At 50.7% G+C, this 17,895-nt stretch overlaps 2 protein-coding genes across 3 annotated transcripts in view; both read left to right on the top strand.

The window, feature by feature from the left end:
* HUWE1 (HECT, UBA and WWE domain containing E3 ubiquitin protein ligase 1) overlaps positions 1–17,895 on the top strand; it is a 1,800,886-nt gene that overhangs the window by 1,343,384 nt on the left and 439,607 nt on the right. The window lies entirely within an intron of this gene.
* Positions 1,004–1,849, top strand: LOC147684299 (uncharacterized). Its single transcript, XM_086942330.1, has one exon. The coding sequence runs from the start codon at positions 1,004–1,006 to the stop codon at positions 1,847–1,849; it is 846 nt and encodes a 281-aa protein (XP_086798456.1).

Genomic DNA, 17,895 nt, shown 5'->3' with positions numbered 1-17,895 from the left:
CTCCGCAGCCACCTTCTCGCAGAAGCCCTACCTACCCAGAATACACAAACCCTGTCTGGGACGGTGCGAACACCGCCCTCGACAGGAAACCCTTTGTCCAAGCGCCCCTCGCTGGAAGGACTCCCAGCAGCAGGAGGTCAGACTCGTGTCTGTGGTGGCAGCATCCATTTTGTGGAGCTGAGGCTTTAGTTAACTTTAACCGGGGTTCACAGTTACGTACATGTCGTGTCCCTCTAGAAGGGCGGAAGGCTAACCTCGTCGCCAGAATTGGTGAGAGGGCAGCATCCCGATTCGTATGACACCTTACTCGACATGCCTTGATAACGCGACACCGAAGTTACCGATGTGGTACGCGTTATCATGGAACAGCCATTGGGTCTTGATTCCGCAAGCTGCAACCGGGCTCGGCTCGGGCCAGAACCTAGTTCACACGAGCCCACGCACTCTGCCTTCAGGATTGTCAAGGCCTGCCATAGGAGTGACTGATAGGAACTCGGGTGTCCATTGTATGGTTAGATATAGAGCTACTATACCTACAGCAAAGGGTGATTACACGACTTTGCCCCAGCTGTCATGCAGCCAGTTGTGTCAAATTTAGGAGGCCAGCCAGGGGTGGCATAATACATGCTGCAGCCCCTGGCGGCCCTGGGTACACCTATGCCCTGCGTTACGGGGTCTGATAAGGTGGCCCAGTACCTAGGGTACATCTCGTAATTTAGAAAGAGAACAGCCAGGCTGTGGGTCTGATTGGCAGGCCCACAGCCAGAGAAAGTCGTAAACCAGTGAAACAAAAGCAAAAAATCTGGGTGATCATAGGATTGCAGACCCTACTCTCCTACAGTACCCTTCAAAACCCTCACCTCCTGATGATAATACTGGCTTTGCACAACTCATTAATAGAGCAGCAATATATCACAAGGTAGAACTACATGCAGAACCTCAAATAGAGGATTTCTTATTAGAAACACTACCTACCGCGCAAAGAACATCAGGAACACTACCAATGCTTAAGGGCCTTCTCAGTCATACATCAGAGATATTCAAAGACCCAGTGAGGGCTAGGATACTGAACCCAAGAATCGATAAGAAATATAGGGCAGCTCCAAAGGACCCAATATTCATTAAAGGGCAGATTCCTCTAGACTCACTAGTGGTCACAAACGCTCGTAAGAGAGCAAACTCTTTATCCACAGGAGAAGCTCCACCTCCTGACAAAGAGTCTAAGCTAATAGATGCCTCGGGCAAGAGAGTAGCATCTCAAGCGGCAAACAGCTGGCGCATAGCTAATACACAGGCACTACTGGCAAGGTATGACAGAGCGCATTATGATGAACTAGAAAAACTCATCACACATCTCCCTAAAGAACATCAAAAGAGGGCAGATCAACTCATACAAGAAGGGAAGTTAATTACTAACACTTCAACCAAGTGCGCCCTAGACGCGGCAGACACTGCAGCAAGATCTACAAACACAAGCATCATGTTAAGGAGACATGCATGGCTCAGGGTATCAGGGTTCAAACAAGAGGTACAAACATCATTACTAAACCAACCTTTTGATGGGAAAACACTTTTCGGCACAGGGACAGATGAGGCCTTAGAAAAGATGAAAAAAGATACCGAAACGGCTAAATCAATGGGAGCATTGCAACAGCCGACACAAAGAGGTTCCTTTCGTAGATCCGCCTATAGAGGAGGATCCAAAAATACAAGTACAAACCAGCAACAAACCTCTTTTACACCTACATCACCCAGAGGTAATTCAAGAGGTGGCTACAGAGGTAGCAACAACAAGGGTAGAGGTCGCGGGAACAACAACAACCGCAACTCTCCAACCCCAAAACAGTGACTTCATACAGCTCCCCCCAGACCATATAACACCGGTCGGGGGACGCCTATCACAGTTCCTACCTGTCTGGGAAAACATCACATCAGACAGGTGGGTGCGACAAACTATCCAACATGGTTATTGCCTGGAACTCACATCTACCCCGCCAAACATCCCCCCCAGGCAGAGTCCAATGAAACAAGATCACCTGACACTGTTAAAGAAGGAAGTACTATCCCTGCTAGAAAAGCATGCCATAGAGAAGGTTCCACAGCACCAACAAGGAACAGGAGTATACTCCCTATACTTCCTAATTCCCAAAAAGGACGGGTCTCTAAGGCCAATACTGGACCTAAGACCTCTCAACGCATACATAAATTCGGAACATTTCCACATGGTCACGCTACAACAAGTACTGCCTTTACTGAAGAAAGGGGACTTTCTTTCTACACTGGATCTAAAAGACGCTTACTTTCATATTCCAATTCACAAGGCCCACAGGAAATACCTCAGGTTTGTGGTAGAAGGACAACATTATCAGTTCAAAGTCCTTCCGTTTGGTGTCACAACAGCACCAAGGGTGTTCACAAAATGTCTAGCAGTGGTGGCAGCTCACCTAAGAAGACAACAAATACATGTCTTCCCATACTTGGACGACTGGCTAATAAAGGCCAAGTCACAAGAGGAATGTCTTCAAAACACACAAAAGACAATTCAACTACTACACCAGCTAGGGTTCACGGTGAACTACACAAAGTCACACCTACAACCAAGCAAGGTTCAACAATATCTGGGGGCTACTATAGACACAGGGAAAGCCAAAGTATACCCCAATCCAGTCAGGATTCAAACAATGCTTACAATCATTCAGAGATTCCAGCCACAACACTCACTACCAGCAAGAGCGTTTATGCAGCTATTAGGGATGATGTCATCCTGCATACTGCTAATACCATATGCCAAACTACAAATGCGTCCGCTACAAGAATGCTTAGCGACACAGTGGAATCAGGCTCAAGGACAGATTACGGATCTGGTGTTGGTAGACGACCGCACACACCGCTCTCTGAAGTGGTGGAACACAACAAACATTGCCAAGGGGCGGTCGTTCCTAGAGCCAATTCCACAGGTGACAATAACAGCAGACGCATCACTCACAGGATGGGGAGCACATATGGAAAAATACACAGTACAAGGGAGGTGGAGTGTGCAGAAAAAAAGACTGCACATCAATCACCTAGAACTACTAGCAGCATTTCTAGCATTGAAAGCCTTCCAAATACATGTTACCAACAAAGCTGTCCTGATCAGAACAGACAACATGACAGCAATGTATTATATTCAAAAACAGGGGGGGACGCACTCTCTCCAACTATCCAGACTAGCACAGGAAATTTGGAGATGGGCCATTCCTCAAAACATCTATCTGTTAGCCGAACACCTACCAGGAGTTCAAAATCAGATAGCAGACATCTTAAGCAGACAGTCGGAACAAATACACGAATGGGAACTGCACCAACAAATACTGCAGCCATTCTTCCAAAGATGGGGACAACCAGAGATAGACCTCTTTGCCACCCATCAGAACGCAAAATGCCAAAGCTTCGCGTCCAGGTACCCACACCACCTGTCGCAGGGCAATGCGTTATGGATAAACTGGTCCAACAAATTTGCATACGCTTTTCCCCCTCTCCCACTAATCCCATTAGTGGTCAGAAAGCTGCAACAACACTCAATGACCATGATACTAGTGGCACCCACGTGGGCAAGACAACCGTGGTTCACCACGCTCCTGCAACTCTCACAAGTACCACATCAAAAGCTAAGAATTCTACCCATGCATCTTACACAGAACCATGGAGAAATAATGCACCCAGATCCCACACAACTGAACTTAGCGATCTGGCTCCTGAAATCCTAGAATTTGGGTACTTAGATCTACCACCAAATTGTATGGAGATAATTAAACAAGCGAGACGTCCCACCACCAGAGCATGCTATGCAGCTAAGTGGAAGAGGTTTGCTATACACTGTACTACTAATAATATCAACCCTCTAGACGTATCAACAAGGGAGATTATTTGCTACTTACTACACTTACAGCAATGTAATCTCGCATACACATCTATCAGGGTACATCTAGCAGCTATAGCAGCGTACCTACAAAACAGGCAGCACATATCACTGTTTAGAGTGCCAGCGATAAAAGCCTTCATGGAAGGCCTTAAAAGAGTCATTCCACCAAGATTACCACCTTCCCCGGTCTGGAACCTCAATGTAGTACTCACCAGACTAATGGGACCACCGTTCGAACCTATGCATAGGTGCGAAATACAATTCCTTACATGGAAGGTGGCTTTCCTGATAGCCATTACCTCACTCAGGAGAGTAAGTGAATTACAGGCATTGACAATACAAGAACCATTCCTGCAGTTACACCAGAATAAAGTGGTTCTTAGAACAAACCCAAAGTTCTTGCCTAAAGTAATTTCGGCATTTCACATCAACCAACCAGTGGAACTGCCAGTCTTTTTTCCAAAACCACAGACAGTAGCAGAAAGGGCTCTACATACACTAGACGTCAAAAGAGCCATTTTGTACTACATAGAAAGGACACAAAATTTCAGGAAAACTAAACAACTATTTGTGGCATTTTCCCCAACTCATAAGGGCAATCCTATCTCTAAAGCAGGCATAGCTAGATGGATTGTAAAATGTATACAAGTATGTTACATTAAAGCAAAGAGAACATTAACTGTTCCTCCTAGAGCTCATTCTACACGAAAACTAGGAGCATCTATGGCATTCTTAGGGAACATTCCCCTAGATGACATATGCAGAGCAGCAACTTGGTCTACACCACATACATTCACAAAACACTACTGTGTTGATGTACAGGCTACACAACAAGCCAGAGTGGGCCAAGCTGTATTAAAAACTCTATTTCAAACAGTTGCGACAGACACTGGTGACCACCGCTAGGGAGGTAACTGCTGTACAATCTATTCATAAATGTACCATCTGCAGCCCATATGCCTCGAACGGAATATGCTACTTACCAGTATGCATCTGTTCTTGGCATAGAGGGCTGCAGAGTGGTACATGCCCTCCCTGCCTCCCCGGAAACCTGTGTCTGCCCCAACATTATCTTAGTTAGATACACTTACATGGGCATATCTTTATGTATTCTACTACACTACTCCATCTAACCCTACTATGGCAAAACAATCTAAGGATGGAGCCGATGCCCATGCGCACTAACACCAAGAGGAGGAGTCATCTATGACGACAAAGACTTCTCCAGGAGAAAAACAAAGTGCAATCATCCGAGCCCAACACCAGATGGCGATCTATTCATAAATGTACCACTCTGCAGCCCTCTATGCCAAGAACAGATGCATACTGGTAAGTAGCATATTCCTTCTTACAGATATATCGTTACCGAAGGTAAGTAACTTGTTCTTTAGGGGCTCCCTGAACCTTCCTTCCTCGGATTCCGACCCCAAAAAGAAGAAAGAAGATAAAGAAGACCCTCCACGCAACTGCTAACATGGCAACAACTGACTTTGCCCCAGCCCTACCGGCCTGTTGATCCTGGAACTTGCTCCTGCCTCATCACAGCAACCTCCGCGGACAGCAACCTTGGGGCACCCTGAGGACCTGGCTGCCTTGACCCTTTCGAAGATTGGGACTCCCATCAGCAGAGGCTCTGCTGCAACAACCCGCTTGGTGCCAGCCAGTAAGCTCCGGACCAGCCCACTCTGCACCCGCCGAAACAGGGCCGGGCCCAACCGAACCAAGGCCACGAGGATGCCCCCCCCCCCCCGGTGACTGGGACTCGAAGTCCAGTGCCCAAAGACCCTCCTCGACACCCAGACGACGCCTGCAGACTCGAAATCAGGGCCACCCCCTACCACGGCCAGCTGCGGGTAAGCTTTTCCGACACCCAAAGACACCCTACAGCCCCCTGGGCCTCCCTTTGGGGTACCTACCTGTGCTCCAAGTTCCCAACTTACCTCTCGAAATGCTGGTCGCCCCTGGAGAGTCTCCGTCCCCGAGCCTGCAGCCTTTGTTCCCCTTTGACCTTTACCAATGGATAACATTGAGCGCCCGAGCGCTGCTGGCTGTGCCACCTTTGTCCTATCCTACTTCCTCCCTTGCCCTGGGCAAGTGACCAGGAGCTCAGCTCCCACAGCCGCGTGGCCTGCTAGCCAGCAGCCACCAACCGGAGGTCCCCTTTACCCCATTGGATATCATTGGACTTGCCTACCTCTGCACCCGGCCACCCCTGAGCCGCTGGGGTTGAACTAACTATACTTACCTGACCCTGGGGGACCCCTGAGTACTTGCCCAGAACCTAAACTTCACCAGCCAAGTACTCACCTGGAAACATGTAATTCACTTACCTGCCATTTGATAACATGACCAATTTTGACTCTAAAATGTAAATGTAAAGTGTGGAGTTTTGAAAACTGAAATTATTCACATAAAATCAGCCAAACTCCGTATTCCGAAGTACTCACCTGTGATCAGGGGAGAAGCCAGTACTGTACCTTTCAGCCCAGTACTTATCCGCAAAAGTAATCCCTAGCGGGTTTACTAGTAACCTGTATTTTCTCCATAGGAACCCATTGTCTGCTTTTCTATGAAATTTCTTCTGTCTACTTTTGAAAACTTGACATATACCTTAAAAATCACACGAGATACTGAAAAGTAATTTCTTACCTGTTTTGAGTTAGGACCCCAGGGCTGGCCCTAGGAGACAAGCGCTGGATTTCAAAAGTAACGCAATCGTACTTAATCTGCAACCTGAATTTTCTCCTATTGAATAACCTTGTCAGATGTCCATTGACAAGTTTCTAAGTGTGAACTTTTAAACTAGCTTATATCCATGAAAATTCACTACAGTAACTAGAACGTTTTTGCTCATCTGGGTTCAGCTTAGATCCCAGGACTGAATCTAGAGTCTAGTCCTGGAATTACCAAAGTAATCCATAAAGTAATCAACTGTAACTACTGGGTAGATGCATCAACGTTGTCATTTGCGATTCCTTATTTGCGAAAAATAAGGAATCGCAAATGGCAATGCATCATTTATTTCGCAATTTTATTGAGATTCGGTAAAAATCGCAATTTTTACCGAATCGCAATAAAATTCCGATTTTCAAATAGCGAATTCGCAATTCCCATTCATTCCTATGGGCTGAAATGCCCATAGGAATGAATTGCGAATTCGCAATTTGAAAATCGGAATTCAACAAAGCATTTCAAGGGTGGAGAGGGGGGTCCAAAGGACCCCCCCCCCCCTGCACCCATGAAATGCACTTTTACATGTAAGTTACATACACACATGTCCTAAGGACATGTGTGTCTGTAACTTAACAGTTTAAAAAATGCATTTTTGTGCGTTTTTAAACAATTTTGCAAATTACCACGAGGTTCAAACTCGTGGTAATTTGCACTTGCAATTGTAAAATTCGCTAATTTTTTAACAATGATGCATTCCATTTAAGGAATCGCACAATTGCGATTCCTTAAATGCAATCGCATTTAAGAAATTCGCAAAATTAGCGAATTTGAACAAAAACTAATGATGCATATCAAAAAGCATTTTTGGAGTCGCAAACGGCCGATTTTAAGGAATCGCACCGTTTGCGACTCCAAAAATGCTTGATGCATCTGGGCATAAATGTGGAAAACCCATTGAGCTCAATGCCATAGTGTGTTCTAAGATTGTGTTGCTCACTGTCAATACATTATTAATTGTCTGCCCAAACTGTATTGCTCCTTTGCAAAGTAATTACATGAAAATACTCATTTCGAGAAAAGTACATTTTTACAACTGTTGGTTCTAAAAATAAAAGAACTATATCTGTGGATATAAAAACAATTGGCCTGGAGTTCAGTCCTTGAGTGTGTGAAACCTTTTGCTGACTGAGTGTGTACAACAAATGTTTTACACTGTCCTCTAGTACTGCCTTACTGCTCGACCAAGCTACCACTTTGAAGAGTAAGGTCTGTTCTGACTTTAACCTCGGTTATACCTCTGGGGTTGGTGGACTCTATACACGCTGTACTTCATTCTAGCCCAGTATATATAGAGCCACTTTCTCACAGTGGGTACACCCCCTAGCCTGCTCCTCACCTGTGGGAGGGGGGCATGAGCCTAGCTGTGATTGGGTAGGGCTCCCCTTCTTCAAGATCGCCGGAGCCCGGGGTTGTGCTTCACCTCACCTCTCATCCACCTGAGGGGTGGGGTTGGCACAGGCTGGCACACACCCCTTCCTGACGTAGGGTTTCCCCCCAGTCTTTCTGCCAGAGTGGGGGTTAGAACTGATGGGGGCCAGTTGCGGAGTACAGCAAGTGGACTGGAGAAGCTCACGAAGGCGGCATGCCTTTGAGGCTTTCCCCTGCCCATCCTGGGGAGGAGACCTAGCACCTCGCCCAGGATGTGCATTGTTGCAGGCCCAGGAGAGCGGATGGCTCTCCACCCAGGGGTCCAGCAACATGTCTGCTGTGTGGCAGCCTCTCAAACAAGATGTTTGATTTCACGGGGCATCTCTAAGATGCCCTCTGTGGTGCATTTTACATTAAATCCTACACTGGCATCAGTGCGTGTTTATTGTGCTTAGAAGTTTGGTACTAAACTTGTCAGTCTTCAGTGTAGCCATTATGGTGCTGTGGAGTTCGTAATGACAACCTCCCAGGACCATATACTCTTAATGGCATCACTGCACACAGTGCCCAGGAATGGCACTGGGTACTGTAGGGGCAGAGGGCTCATGCCCCTGTGCCCACACCACTGGCATAGGCCACCCAGCTAGAGGGGCGACTGAGGTATGCCAGGGCAGTAGGTCTTGTGGGCATGGCACACAGCGATGTGTCATGTCAACTCTTTGTTTAGTTCTGTACTTAGACACTCAGCCTGCAAAGGCAGTGTTTTGGTGTCCGGGTACAGGATCTCTAAGCGTGGCACAATAAGTGCTGCAGCCCTTAGGGGTCTTCTCTGGTCACCATGCCCTGGGTACCTAGGGTACCATTTACTAAGGGCTGACAGGTGGCCAGAGATGCCGATTGGGTATTAGTTTCAACACCGTTTTAGATAAGGAACACAGGCCCCAGGCACCTGGTTGGCAGGAGCCCAGGGCACACTCAGTCAAAGCACATCAGCAGTTCAGCAAAAAGTGGGGGCATACCAATGCAAGAAAGATGGCACTTTCTGACACCTCTGCTCTGGTTGTCCCTATTCCCTGGTTGTCCCGGGATTGGGGCTTGCCTTCACCCCTTTTTGTTACTAGGGTTATGGCCCCTCTGCCTTCCTCTGGGTTGGGGTCCTCTGGCATGCTTGTGCCCTTTGTTTGTGGAGGGGTGGTTGCACTCTGAGCTGGGGTTTGTCGTTTCTGCTGGTCTTGGAACTGGTTCCCCTTCATTGTTCTTGGTTGGGATTGTAGTCCTGCTACATGCTTCTTTGTCTCCTAGGGGGAGGCTGTCTACATACTGGCAGGGTGACTGCTGTTCTGTCCCTTTTCCCTGCCTGTGGGTGCTTGTGTTGTCACTGCTCCTTATGGTGGTGTTCGTCACCATTTCCTTTTTCTGCTCTTTCGCACACTGTTCCCATACTCCCACAGTTTTGTCTGATGGCTCCGCGTTGAGGCGCGGAAGAGTTCTCGAAAGAAAACTGACGTAGGTGCACTGTGGGTGGGACTTGTGGCCTCGCTGAAGTCACATATGCGGCATGGGTGGAGTCCTGTGATGCCGGCGCGCTGAGCAAACGTTTCCGGATCCAGTCTCACTCCTGGGGATAATTCCAAGTTAAGGAATCTGCGGCTAGAATAGTCTCTACCAGATACATTGTTACCGAAGGTAAGTAACTCCTACGTTTGGGGGAACACCACGACTCCACTGATTGTGATGCGTGCCAGCAGATGAATCCGAAGTCCTGGTGGGAGCACCGGATGAAACTTCTTTCAGCCCGCATGTCGCTGTCGGTGTCGTTACCACGTCAGGCACCTGCGAAGGGTTTCAGGAATAGTCGTTTCCGTCTTCGACATCTGCCTACCCCCCCCAGACCGCAAGAGCGTCGCTTACCTGTCGTTAAGTGTCACGGTTTTTCTCCAAGGTCTGGTTCCCGGCCTGTTGGGGCGTAGGCTCTCCACGGGTGGTGCGGTCCCACGAGTCAACCCCTCTATCCGCTGTTTCCCGGTGTGGGGGTGTCTAGAGCCCAGATGGAGACATATGCTGTGGGGTCCCTCCTTCGGACCACGGCGTATCTGCTTTGTCACAAACTTCTGCGGGATTCTCTGTGGTGTCGTGGGAGGTCGCAAAGTCTCAGGTCGCACCCCAGATCCCCTCTCTGCCCTCGGGACAGGCGGTGGCTTCGTCCGGGGCCAAGGTGACGCCACGGAGGGCCCTTCTAGCCCCCTCACGGGCTGAGGCTGGCGGGGGACCCCTCGACTTTCTCTGGGTCCCCCTCGTCCCTCCACGCAGGCTGCTGCCTCATCGGAGGTTGGGTCTGCTCCTTTCCGGTACCGCTCCTTCAACGCCCCGGGCCCAGCCACGGACTCCTGCACCGTGGCGTAGGTCATCCCGGCGTCTCCCCTGGCGTCAAACGACTATGTCCTGCCTCAGATTGCGGACTCTATGGCGCCAGGCTGACGTCAGGCCGTTGACTCGTCCTCAGACTCTTCTTCTCCAGAGGTTGGGCACTTGCTGGTGTCATCCTCGCCAGAGACTGGCCGACGCGTCGTGGCTTTTTCCCCGATGTAGTCGAAGGACGGCTCCTCGCTGTCGCCGCGGTCTTCGCCCGAGGCGCCGTTGGTCCTCCACTCCTCGTTCTCTTCCTCCTTTCCGTACCTGGCCCTTCCTTCCTCCGGTTGGCTTGGGGGACGGCCGCCTTAGCTTGCAGCTGTCGGCTACTGAGGAGCTGCTTTCTCCTCCGCTGGGCCCTATGGAGGCGGGTGCTGCCTTTGCGTGTGCTGTTTCCACGGCTGTGGGAATTTTGCTCATGGGTGATCCAGCTGCCCATTTCTCAGCGGATCATCTTCTGGAGGTCCTCCATCAGGGTTCTGGTGGTAGGGAGCTGCTGCTTCCCTTCGAGGGTACACTCCATTCTTCTCTTCTGGGGTCTTGGGGCCACCATAGGGGACCCAGTGCCGCAACACCTACTGCACCGCCACCATCCGGTGCCGCGTGATCGTATGTCTCTCTCCATCCTTCTACCAGGGGCTCTCTTTTGCAGAATGCCTTCCCCTCTTTGCCGCCACTGTTGTCTCCCCCGTCACGGGAGGCCCATTGGGTTGACTCCTAGGGGCTCAATATGTTCCCCTCCACCAGTGCGGCTCTGAGGGACCTTAACACTGTGTGTTTTGGCTTGGGCCACTTCTTCCTTGTGGGACTCGTCAGAGTCCCTTATGTCTGCCGCTTCTCAGGAGGGTAACTGCCTTGATCTGCGGCACCATGTGTTGGATGGCCGGGAGCTGGCGGCGTTTATTCTTCGCTCTGCTCTGGGCGTCTCGGAGGTGGTTAGTCGTGCCATGGCTTCTTCGGTCGCACTTAGTCTGCATGCCTGGCTTCGGGACAGTGTGTTCCCAGAGAATGTTAGAGATCGGCTGTTGGATCTTCCTTTCAATGGCTCTCTTTTGTTCCACGCCCCTGCGGACTCGGCCGTTCAAAGGTTCTTGGCGGGGCTTCAGCTCCCTCCTCCCTCCTCCCTCCTCCCTCTTCCTCCCTCCTCCCTCTTCCTCCCTCCTCCCTCTTCCTCCCTTCTCCCTCTTCCTTCCTCCTCCCTCCTCGAGGTGTTCTCCTGCTGGGCTGGGTCGCCCCTGTGTGTGTGTGTTCTGTGTCCCTTGGTTAGAGCTATGGACCTGCTGGCCGGCCCTTTTTTGGAATGTGATTTTTTTTGGCTTTTGGTGAGCAGTGTTGGCCCTTATTGGCTGATTGGCAAGCCGTCTGCAGGTTCTCCGCAGGTCCTTTGTTTTTTTCCTCTGTGTGAGAAAGTGGCTCTATATGTACGGGACCAGAATACGGTACAGTGTGTATCGAGTCCACAAACCCCAGAGGTATAACGGAGGTTCAAGTCAGGGCTGACCTTACTCTTCAATGTGGTAGCTTGGTCGAGCAGTAAGGCAGCACCAGGGGACAGTGTAAAACATTTGTTGTACACACTCAGTCAGCAAAAGGATTCACACACTTAAGGACTGAACTCCAGGCCAATTGTTTTTATATCAAAAGATATAGTTTTATTTTTAGAACAAACAGGCATAAAAATATACTTTTCTCGATATGAGTACTCTCATGTAATCACTTTGCAAGGAGGCAATAAACTTTGTGAACACAATAGGTACAGGGGTTGCAGTAGGCAACACCATCAGGGTCTCCAAACCGGTCCTGGAGGGCCGGATCCATGCCAGATTTTTTAAATTACTACATTTATCTCAATGGGGATATCCAAAAAATCTGGCATGGATCCGACCCTGCAGTACCGGTTTGGAGACCCCATAGCATCAAGCTCAATGGGTTTTCATCACTTAAGTACAGTAGATTACTTCGTAGATTACTTTGGTAGTTCCAGGACTGGATCCTAATTCAGTCCTGGGGTCTAAGCTGAAACCAATCTAGTAAAATCGTGTTCGAGGCATGTGGGCTGCTGAATTCATATCTGTGCATAGATCGCCGCCTAGTGTTGGGTCCGGATGATTGCACATTGTTGTCCTGGAAGAGTCTTCGAAGTATCACGAGATAGGTGGCTCCTCCCCTGGACTACAGTGCGCATGGGCATCGCCTCCATCCCCAGATTGTTTTTTTCCGCCATTGGGTTCGGATGTGCTTCGGTTCCCTCTGTCGGAATCGATAGTTGTTTAACTTTTTTTGACTTGAGACCAAAAGGTCTTTAGGACTCGCGTCGGTATTGTCCATCGTTCGGGTTGGTTTATTCATCGGCTCCGAACACTTGCTGCCCTTCCGCGTGCTGTCGGCGCGGACGGGCCTACACGACGCTCCAGACTACTTCAACATGGAAAGAACTCCGTTTAAGAGGTGCCCGGTGTGTGCCTCTAAGTATTCACACCTCGACGTGCACCCAGTGTGCAGCAGATGCTTGTCGCCGGACCACGACGAGGCCAGGTGTATGGCCTGCTCCAAGTTCCGGTCGAAGAAGACTCTCAAGCTACGTCGGGCCGCGAGACTGCAGGCCCAGTTATCGGCACCCCCTCCAGCCAACATCTTTGAAGGAGACGTTGAAGACGACACCGTCCTTCAAGTTTCGGACTCTGACCCGGCGTCGGACGATGAGAACTACGACGCGGGAGATGAAGAGTTCGAGGAAGTCGTCGAGGAGGTAGGGGACGACGACGGGGCCATTGCCACCGTGGAGGATAGCTCGGAAGAAGAGCATCCTCATATTGACTCTGGGGCCGAACCCCAGCATAAGGCCCAGGTCGAGGGATCGCCTTCGGGCCTTACCCAAGACCTCAATACTCTTCCCACGGCCCCGCCTCCGGGCCCAGCCACGGACATTAGTGATGCGCCACTCCCGGTACAGAAACCGAAAGTGAAGCCATCAGGTTCCGCACCATCCGTATCGAAACCGAAAGTGAAAGTCGCACTGGTGGGACCAAAGGCCCCAGAGGCCTCGGCGCCGAAGAAGTCCAAAATGGCCGCCGAGATCAAGAGCCACGCCAAAATGGCCGACCCGAAGACCCCGGTGTCGAAGGCGAAGACGCCCGACGCGGCTGCGTTGGCGCCGAAGTTGGTCGACGCTCTGAAGAGCCGCGTCGACGCCAAGAAGGTCGATGACCCTAAAAAAGCCTCGAAGAAGCGTCAGGACGACCCCAAAGCTCTGGCTGCACTGATCCCGGTCGACAAAGCCAAGGGCGGTGATGTGTCGGCTCCGAAGACCGTGCCTTTGATCGCCGACCCGACTCCGGACTCGGACGACTCGCTCGAGCCGGTCCAGCCCTCACCGTCCTTTACCAAGAAGGTCACGGAGTCCCTTCAACGTATTCGGAAGGATGCAGTGGCTCCCGAACCGAAGGATGTGGCGCCGAAGCCTCCACAGAAGCCTGCGAAGGCGCAGGCGCCGATCCACTTCACGCTGCCGCCAAAGACTACGCCGAAGGCTTTCGCTCCGAAACATGGGGCTGGGGTGCCCTTGAAGCTGGTGTCCACGCCTAAAGCATCTTTGGTGGTGCCGAAGCCTCGGCTCCAGCCACTCGCGGACGAAGAGCGTCGAGAGGTTGTCATCGACGCCAACACAGGCAAGCTCTCTCTCCTTAAAAGGAAGATCACGCCGGAGCCAGTGTTGAAACATTTTCGTATTCCACTCAAGAAGAAGTTGGACTCTGCGGGTACTTCTGCCCCTATGGAGCCTGCATCTCCACAAGGTCTGGAACTCTCACCCACTCACTCTAATGTTGGGGAAGGTGACGGAGACGAGGAGGAGGAGTACAATTATCCAGCGTACTCGGATCCAGAGGAGGTCAATGAGCCATGGTCTGCTGGAGGCGACCCTGAGGACCCTCAGTCAGGACACGAGCCGCAGCTTTTTGCTGCAAAAACTTCTCCGACAGAGGACTCTGCAGCCTTCAACGCTCTAATTGAGAGAGCTGCGGCCAATCACAATGTCGCCCTCCATGCGGACCCAGTGGATGTCGATTTTCTGTTTGACACTTTCTCGGTGGCTGAAAAGACTGTCAAGACATTGCCAATGCTCAAAGGAGTGCTAAAGCACGCGCCAGAGGTTTTCAGGGCGCCCACCCGGGCGCGAGTCATCAATCCTCGTATTGACAAAAAATACAAGGCAGCGCCCACTGATCCAACGTACATCAAAGGACACTTGCCACTGGACTCTTTGGTTGTATCCAACGCACGCAAGCGGGCAAACTCGCAGACCACGGGTAATGCTCCTCCCCCAGACAAAGAGTCGAAGATCTTTGAAGCCTCAGGAAAACGTATTGCTGCGCAGGCAGCTAATATTTGGCGCATTTCAAACATGCAAGCCCTACTTGCACGCTACGATAGGGCACACTATGACACCCTAGAAACCCTTCTACAGCACTTACCTGATCAGTACAAAGAGGGAGCTGAAATGTTAATTCAGGAGGAGAAGCTTATCACCAACGCTTCCATTAAGTGCGCACTGGACGTGGCTGATACCGCCTCCAGGGCTATAAACACTAGCGTGCTCCTGCGTAGGCATGCTTGGCTTAGGATATCAGGATTTAAACCAGACATACAGACAACCATCTTAAACCAAACCGTTAATCCAGACCACCTGTTTGGGCCAGAAGTGGATGCAACCCTTGAAAAAATGAAAAAAGACACTGACACTGCTAAGTCTATGGGGGCCCTACAGTCCCAGCAGTTTTGGGGTGGTTCCTTTCGCCGCTCCAATAACAGAGGCACCTCAAGGGGTCAGGCATCACAATCCATGCAATATTATAAAAGCAACACCCAGACCTCATACACCAACAAGGGTAGAGGTGGTTACAGGGGCAACAACGTCAAAGGCAGAGGACGTGAAAATAACAGCTCCAGGTCCTCCACCGCCAACAAACAGTGACGCCTTGTCACTGCCCCCCGACCACACACCACCAGTCGGGGGGAGACTCCAGCAGTTCCTGCCCGCGTGGAAATCCATCACCACGGACAGGTGGGTCAAATCTCTTATCCAATACGGTTACTGTCTGGAACTCACTTCCACTCCACCAAACATACCTCCAAGAACCCGTCCTATGTCCGGCGAGCACTTGCACTTGTTGCAGCAGGAGGTCCAAGCCATGCTGCAAAAAGGGGCAATAGAGCTCGTTCCACTGCAAGAAAGGGGAACAGGGGTTTACTCTCTGTACTTTCTAATCCCCAAAAAGGACGGATCCCTCAGACCCATCCTGGACCTCAGGCCCCTCAACTGGTACATTCTGTCAGAACATTTCCATATGCTCACGTTGCAGCAGGTTCTCCCTCTGCTTCGGCAGGGGGACTTCCTGGCTACTCTGGATCTCAAGGATGCATACTTTCACATTCCCCTGCATCCTTCACACAGGAAGTACCTCAGGTTCACAATTCAAGACCAGCACTACCAGTTCAGGGTTCTGCCTTTCGGGGTCACCACAGCACCCAGGGTCTTTACAAAGTGCCTGGCGACTGTGGCGGCGCATCTAAGACGTCAGAACATCCACGTCTACCCCTATCTGGACGACTGGCTCATTCAGGCAAAGTCGGAACAACAGTGCGCCGACCACGTGTCCCGCACCATTCATCTCCTGCACGATCTGGGATTCTCGCTGAATTACCCAAAATCCCATCTCCAGCCCGCCCACGTACGGCAGTATCTGGGCGCGACAATAAACACTCTGGCAGCCACTGCGCAGCCAAATTCAGTGAGAGTCGCCAGTATTCAGACGCTGATCCAACGATTCAGACCTCAGCACTCGCTTCCAGCGAGGGTGTTCATGCAGCTGATAGGCATGATGGCCTCCTGCATCTCCATTGTCCCGCACGCGAGGTTACATATGCGTCCGCTCCAGGAGTGCCTAGCACGTCAGTGGACTCAGGCTCACGGGCAACTAACGGACCTAGTGTTGGTGAGCGGTCGGGCGTACAACTCTCTGCATTGGTGGAATCCACAAAACCTTTGCAAGGGCCGACCGTTCCAAGAGCCTGCGCCACAGATTATCCTGACAACGGACGCTTCTCTCCAGGGATGGGGAGCGCATGTACTCCACTACACAGTGCAGGGACTATGGACTCTACAGCAAAGGAAGATGCACATCAATGTATTGGAACTGATGGCGATCTTCATGGCCTTAAAGGCATTCAAGGTACATCTGTGCAACAAGGTCGTGTTGATCCGGACGGACAACATGACGGCCATGTACTACATTCAGAAACAGGGGGGCACACACTCTCCGCAGCTGTCTCATCTGGCTCAGAGCATGTGGAAGTGGGCCATTCAAAGGAACATTTTCCTGATGGCAGAACATCTCCCGGGCAAAGACAATCAGATGGCGGACCTGCTCAGCAGGCACAGCCACCAAATGCACGAGTGGGAGATACATCCATCAGTACTCCAACCGTACTTCCAAAGGTGGGGTCATCCACAGATAGACCTGTTCGCCACAAGGGAGAACGCAAAATGCCAAACCTTCGCCGCCAGGTTCCCACACCCGCAATCGCAGGGCAATGCGATATGGATGAACTGGTCAGGCAGATTTGCGTACGCTTTTCCCCCAGCACCTCTGATACCGCTGGTGGCACGCAAGCTCAGGCAGCACTCGATGACTCTCATCCTGGTTGCTCCAACGTGGGCTCGCCAACCATGGTACACCACGTTTCTGGAACTTTCCGTGGTACTGCATCAAAGGCTTCATCTCACACCCAGCCTTCTGACGCAGAGCCATGGCGACATTCAGCACCCAGATCCGCAACAGCTCAACCTGGCGATCTGGCTCCTGAAGTCCTAGAGTTTGGCTACCTCAATCTTCCCCCCGATTGCATGGACATCATTCGGGAGGCAAGAAAGCCCACTACTAGAGCATGTTATGCGGCTAAATGGAAGCGGTTTGTCATTTATTGTGCAAACCACGACATTAACCCGCTGGATGCTTCCATTCAGAACATCATATGTTACCTGTTCCATCTGTACCAATGCAATTTGGCGTATTCTTCCATCCGCATTCACCTGTCTGCGATGGCCGCCTACCTCCAGAATAGGCAACACCTATCACTTTTCAAGGTTCCTGCCATCAAGGCATTTCTGGAAGGACTCAAAAGGGTCATTCCACCACGGACACCACCAGCCCCAGAATGGAACCTCAATGTGGTTCTTACAAGGCTGATGGGTCCTCCTTTTGAACCACTACACTCTTGTGAGCTTCAGTTTCTGACTTGGAAAGTAGCTTTCTTAGTAGCAATTACATCGCTACGGAGGGTTAGTGAGTTGCAGGCCCTCACCATCCAAGAACCTTTTTTCCAAGTCCATGCTAACAGGGTGGTGCTCCGCACTAACCCTAAATTTCTACCCAAGGTTGTATCTCAATTCCACATAAACCAGACAATTGAGTTGCCAGTGT

The sequence above is a fragment of the Lissotriton vulgaris genome, chromosome 10 (genome assembly GCF_964263255.1).
Source record: "Lissotriton vulgaris chromosome 10, aLisVul1.2, whole genome shotgun sequence".
Classification (NCBI taxonomy): domain Eukaryota; kingdom Metazoa; phylum Chordata; class Amphibia; order Caudata; family Salamandridae; genus Lissotriton; species Lissotriton vulgaris.
The sequence above is the reverse complement of the archived record's forward strand: the minus strand, read 5'-3'. Positions and strand labels throughout refer to the sequence as shown.